Source organism: Talpa europaea (genome assembly GCF_964194135.1).
Source record: "Talpa europaea genome assembly, chromosome: 9".
Lineage (NCBI taxonomy): Eukaryota > Metazoa > Chordata > Mammalia > Eulipotyphla > Talpidae > Talpa > Talpa europaea.
Window position 1 is genome coordinate 95,444,234 of NC_140076.1, and position 6,702 is coordinate 95,450,935.

At 36.4% G+C, this 6,702-nt stretch overlaps 1 protein-coding gene across 1 annotated transcript in view; it reads left to right on the top strand.

Moving 5' to 3' along the window:
• DR1 (down-regulator of transcription 1) overlaps positions 1-4,406 on the top strand; it is a gene marked incomplete at both ends in the record, with an annotated part of 15,750 nt that extends 11,344 nt beyond the window's left edge. Inside the window, one exon of the mRNA XM_084242957.1 lies at positions 4,260-4,406. Coding sequence (XP_084099083.1) covers positions 4,260-4,406 — 147 coding nt within the window. The remainder of the gene's footprint in view (positions 1-4,259) is intronic.
• Between the last annotated feature and the right edge of the window lie 2,296 nt (positions 4,407-6,702).

A 6,702-nucleotide genomic window follows, 5' to 3' on the forward strand; every position in this document is an offset into this window, starting at 1 on the left:
TGTCCTAAATATGAAAGAAACTGATAATAAATATAACATCTTTTTAAATCTATTTCATTTCATTCTTTAGACTTTATTTCAAATACAAAAACAACAAGAACCTCACTTGAAGCTGCTCATACATAGCAGCAAATTTTTAGAAAGGGGAAACTATTAACACATTGAAATTAAAGGTAACTATAAATTGTAACTGAGTTGTTTTTAGTACATGGTAGTGAGAATCTTGAAACATAATGGAGATCCACAAAGAAGTAAATTAGAGGGCCTCCTTGGTGGCGCAAGGGAGAGCACTATGAAACTATCTGCAGCCACTCCAGTACTAGTTTCCATTTGTGGCCAAGGAACTAACCCACATGTCGCAGCAGACCTCTCCTGTCTCACCTGCTGCTCCCTTAGCAGTGTATTTCAGTAAATCCACCTGTTCTGTTCCCCACTCTGTCTCTATTGGGTCCTTTCCCTCCCCCCCACTATGCCTGTGGCCTGTAACCCAATTCTTGTATGCATAAAAATAAATAAATCTTTTTTGAAAAGATAAATTTGAAAATTTATGCCTACTTCTTTGATACCCCACATTTTAGAAGGAAATTAGAATAAATACCTCTGCAATTTCTAATTTATGGATGTGAATACAAGTAAAATATATCAGTCGACTGTGATTTTTTTTTTTTTTTTTTTTTAAGATTTATTTAGACATACAAGAACTGGGTTACAGGCCAGAAGTGCAGGGCAGGGTAAGAGGATTCACCAGAAAGAGTGGGGAGCAGAACAGGCAGATCTACTGAAATACACTGCTACGGGGAGCAGCGGGCAAGACAGGAGAGGTCTGCTACTGCGCCATGTGGATTAGCTCCCTGGCCAGTCAGGGATCGAACTCTCCTGCTGTGCTGCAGTGACTGCAGATAGCTTCATAGAGCTGTGATTTAACCCCTTGAGCCGCTAGGGAGACCCAACTGTGATTTTTTTTTTAAGGCCTAAAATTACTTTTATGTTCAGAGGGAAGTATGGGAACTGATATGGGGCTATAGTATCTTTTAGTCAGGCAAATATTAAATGTAATTAGTACATATCTTTGCAGATCATTGAGTAAACTATAAGATCAAGCACCTTTACAATAAAATTGGTATGAAATTGAAATTACTTGACTTTTTTTAATGCCACAGAAGTAAACCTAAGTAGAGTTGATTAGGCCATAGAGTTACTATTCTTAGGTTGATTGAGTTCACATGTTTGCTTTGTGTTGCTATTTTCTTTGAACTCTTAGAGTATTTCCTGTGAAACATTCTTAGTCTATTTTGAATTCTGGGTATTACTGCTATACCCAGAGTTAGAATAACTGTTTTCCAAAGTCCTTTACAAAAATGGGTGAAAGAGTTGCTAGAGAAAACAACTGGCTTCTAATTTCCTTTTTAAAAAAGTTTTTGTTTTGCAGGGAAGTATTCTATAGACATACTAACAACTATAATCTGAGGTTTGCTTTCATGAGGAAGATATAAAGAGATCTTAAGTACAAAGTCATCACATTAGCTTTTGGTGGTGCAGGAATGTGCCAGTTATTACGCAGTTGTCTCAACCTGAGATTCACCCTTCCATGCTGGCTTTATGACTGGGTCTGGTATTCTACAAACCACATTTCTGCTTTTCTAGCTCACTTCCCTCTTTCTTAGACTCTGATGCCACAGAAGCATCTAGAGAGAGATTCAGGACAAGAGGAAGAGGAAGGCACTTGTTCCTTTCTTTCACTTCTGTTAAATAGAGTTCCTTTGACTAAACTAGCTGTGCTGCTTTACCCTGGCTACATTCATTTTTTCGTGTAGCAGGAATGAATAGTTGGTAGTTTCTCTAATACTCATAGAACCAACCTGAACATGTATCTCCCTCAGGGACATGTATCTTGAATGTTGGTGCTCTCCTACAGTCTCAGAGATGCTACTACCATCAAATCTATACCCATTTACCAGTGACCTGAGCTTCAGTTCCATGAGTTACTCTTCTAAGTTTCAACAATTCTAGCCTCTTCCCTTGTTTCCCTAGTTTAGGGTGGTAGCTGCTTTTTATGGTTGCCACCTTCATGATACCATAATGTTCTCTTTCTCTCTTTTTCCTTTTTGGCTACCAACCTTATACTTGGCTAACAATTCTTTATATTACCTTCTTTCTGTTCCCACATCTATCTTTTTATTAGACCCTGACTGGTTTGAGAGGAATCAGAGAAAAACTTAGTAAAGAAAACAGTATTTCAGTTTGACTTGAAGAAAGAGTAGAATTTCAATAGGTGAAAAATTGGGAAATTTCAAATAAATATCAGCATGAGAAAAGGTAATAAGAATTCTAAGGAGGGTGTATTTGGAAAACATTTCATGTCCTAGGGTTTTTTTTGTGAGCACAAAATACATGTTACAAAAAAAGAAGATAGGTTGGGGCAGGCAGTTAGTTAGAGAACTTTAAACTCTAGACTGAGAAATTTGAACTTAATTAGTAGCAAATTCAATGGTTCTTTTAAGTCTGCTAATAACCTGACTAGAGTTTTCCTCTAGAAATGTTTGGATAATAAAGTCATGACATAAAGAAAAGTTAGAGGGCCTCCCCGGTGGCGCAGCGGTTGAGCTCTGGGTTGCGAAGCTGCCTGCGGCCTCTGTGGCACCGGTTCAATCCCCGGCTGCTCCCTGGCCACCGGAGGAGGGTCCCGCATGGCGCGCAGACCTCTCCTGCCGCCTGCTGCTCCCCTCAGCAGTGTACTTCGGTCCTTCTGCCTGCTCTGCTCTCCGCTCTGGCTCTGGTGAATTCTCTCACCCTCCCGCGCTTCTGACTGTACCCAGTGCATGTATAAACAAAAACAAAGAAAGAAAGAGAGAAAGAGAGAGAGAGAGAGAGAAAGAAAGAAAGAAAGCCTCTATATAAAAAAAAAAGAAAAAGAAAAGTTTGAAATGTAGCTGGTAAAATCTTAATGTTAAAGAGATATGCTGAGCATCACTGTTTTCCTACAAAACATTCAGAAAACATCAGGGACCACATATTGGGAACCCAACAATGAATTTGAAAGCACTCTCTTCTCAAGTCTAAAGGAGAAAAAAAGATATGTACTTAATTAGAGAATAAAGTGGATAGATACGGGAATGCATATATAATCATGACACAAAATTGAGCACAAAATGTGAACTACAATGGTCAAGAGAGATTTGTGTTTTAAATAATATATACTGGTGCGATATCTAAGGCTTCTTCCCAATTTGGTTTCATCCATTAACAGAAAAACTACACCAAAAAGAAGAAACATATTTCCCCATCAGACCCTGCCAGAACAATGCTGTTTTTCCCTTTCTGCCAAATGTAAATAACAATTCTGAGAAAAGGCAGAAAGGGAAAAACAGCATTGTTCTGGCAGGGTCTGATGGGGAAATATGTTTCTTCTTCTTGGTGTAGTTTTTCTGTTAATGGATGAAACCAAATTGGGAAGGAGCCTTAGCGATCGCACCAGTATATATAATTCATATATATGATCTTAGTTTCTAAAATCCTGTGTTTGTTTGTTTGTTTTAAGATTTATTTATTTATTTATTCATACAAGCACTGGGTACAGTCAGAAGCGCAGGAGGGTGAGAGAATTCACCAGAGTCAGAGCAGGATGCAGAACAGGCAGAAGGACTGAAGTACACTGCTGAGGGGAGCAGCGGGCGGCAGGAGAGGTCTGCACGCCATGTGGGACCCTCCTCTGGTGGCCGGGGAGCAGCCGGGGATCGAAACGGCACTGCAGAGGCTGCGGGCAGCTTCGCAACCCCGCGCTCAACCGCTGTGCCACCGGGGAAGCCCCTGTGTTTGTTTTTATAGCAATTACAACATATGGATTTGAACTTTCCCATTTAATTCAGTCCTAGAGAGTGTCTTTTTACTAGTGTGTATGTGGAAAAGGATATGTGTATATGTATGTGGGTGGGTGTGTGTATTTCAGGGAGAGAGAGATGTAAGTGTAGAGTAGTATTAAACTGGTAGAAACACAAAAGAAATATTAAAGTAGCTATTGCATTCATGTACAGTGTTTTCCCCTAAGAGTTAGATATACTGAAATTAGAGAACTTTTTAACAGCAAACATGATTTTTTGATTGACAAATGTTTATTTACACTTTTGTAAGTTGAAAGGACAGAAGAATCAAGTGAAACAAAAAGAAGAAACGCAGATTAATGAACCAAAAAGAAATTTGTGTGTGTGTACGTTATGAGTTTTAAAAAAGTTACTGTTTTTATGGTTTTTTTTGATGTTTAGGCTAGACAGCAACAAGCAGAATTGGCTCAACAGGAATGGCTTCAAATGCAGCAAGCTGCCCAACAAGCACAGCTTGCTGCTGCATCAGCCAGTGCATCCAACCAGACAGGATCTTCTCAGGATGAAGAAGATGATGATGATATCTGAAATTCACCAGCTGAGTTCCTATTTCCTCTATAAATGTTTTCCCCTGCACAAGAAAACAGTGAAAGAAATGCTTATCTGTAATTTCGTATGCATCTTGATGGACTTGCCATTGGTATTCTAGGGATGTCTGCTGTTAAGTTTCACCTGTTGTGTGCTATTAATATAAAAACTGTCTCTTTGAACTATTGAACATTTAAGGTTCAGTATATCAATTTTGAATTTTTAATGGCGTTTATGAAATTTTAGATAGCAGTGAGTCCTTTATTTGATCAATAAACAGTGTTACAGAAAACTTCCAAGTTTATAAAAATACAGTGAAATTTATACAGAAACTCGAAATCTGCATTGCATTTCCTTTGCCCTTTTAACTAAACTAAAAATTGGGGATTTTAAATTATTGGGAGGGCGTGCTGTGTAATGCAGTAGACATTAGCTCAGGTTGGTGAAAAAACAGAATTCAGTTCTGTAGTATATGAATTTTTTGTCTTTTAAAATGAGTGTATATACAAACAATACACATATATGCTCAAAAAATAAAACTCTTTAGGAAAATCTCAAAATAAGACATTAAAAACTAGAGTGGAATATCTTCAACCTTATTAGTTGTATGAATTTGGTGGGCTATGTTTTTGACTTTGTTTTATGTAGAGGTAAAAGCTTTAGTTTTATATGACATAATTCATCTTGAGCTACCTTATTATATTTCAAAGACTGCCCAATTTTGAGGACTGTTATGATTCTTACTATTTCACTCCAATCCAATAATTGTTAATAGTATTACTTGCTTATTAGTCCATCCATGTTTATTGGAATCTGTGAAACAATTACTTAGGTTCCATGGGTTTAACTGAGGTTCATAAATATTCAGACCTTTACTGGGGGAAAGAAATTAAATTCAATGAGCGTGCTTGCTAAAAAAGAGGGATTTTTTGTAATTTAACTTGTAGTTATAGCCTACTTATTGTTTGTTTTTAGCATTATTTTTACATTTTCTTGACTAGATGACCCAGAGGTCTAATGCATCCTTTTGAAAAGGCATCATTTGTCTCCATCATAATTGAGTGATAGCTTTAAAAATCTGGGGTTTTTTTGTTTGAGAAAGTGTCTCATAATTGATTGACCCTTTATGAAAGATACTTATCAACCAGCTCCTTGAAAGGGAGAAACTTTATTTTGGTTCCGGTAAATAAAGTATGACAATGATTTTTATAGGAGTCTAGTGTATTGAACACATGGCATATTGATGTATTTTGGAAACAATGGAAAAAGCCACTTAAGATAGTATAAAGTAATCTAAATTTCTATGTCAGTTGCCAAATCATTTAAATTTCTATATTCACCAAACACACAGATAGATGGCAGCTGCCAGTATTCCTATTTTAGTTGGAGAGAGCTGAACAAGGTTTATTTTTCCAGTTTTAGAAAAAATGAAATATTGTCATGCAGTTAAGTAAATACACTTCCCAATGCCATGAAAAGATTAATCTTGCTGAACATTTATTTAAGTTACAGTGTTTTAAGTTGAAGTTGATACTGTATCCATGCAGTGACAAGGAGAAAGGATTGTTGGGTTTTTCCCCCCCCTAAAGTTTAAGTACCAAAGGTAGTCTAGTCTAAGAGATAAGTGTTGGCTTTTCTGATTTGTGTTGTAACATCCTTATACTTTTTCTGTTTTAAGTATATCTGTTTCTTAAGTAAATAATTTGGATTATTTTTCCACACTTTTTTTCCTGATGCAGAGTCCAGGTTAATTAATATTTTACTGCATCTGATAATGTATTATATGTGTGAAGCATAGTGACTTTTCATTTGGACAGTCTCATGATTTCATATGCTGTATTCTTCAAGCAATAAAATTCTGATGTGTTTTATAAATTGTTTTTATATTTAATAATCTGTACATTTTAATGGCAACAAATTTCTCCTATTACCATTTTTATTATTTTCAAGAATTTCAGGCCCAGAGGCATTTTGATCATTTGGTATACAGAACCTTATTTCCTCCTTTGCTTACTGTTATTTCAGAAAATGTGGTTTTATTTGTATTTTTGTAATTTAAAGTCCTAAGAATCAGAAAAAAACAAAGCTAGTTTAGCAATGCTTACTTTTAGCTTCTTTTTTAGCATTTTAAAGTCTCATATTCTGTCCATTGTTGAGGTTTTAAAAATCTTTTGGAGAAAGAAAATCTTTAGGGTTCTTGAGAAATAAAGTTAATGTTTAGTATTTTCCTCACCTCCTTGAACATACTTCTTTTTTAGCAGAAGATCAGACTCATAAGTGTTGAAAAGGGTCCAGT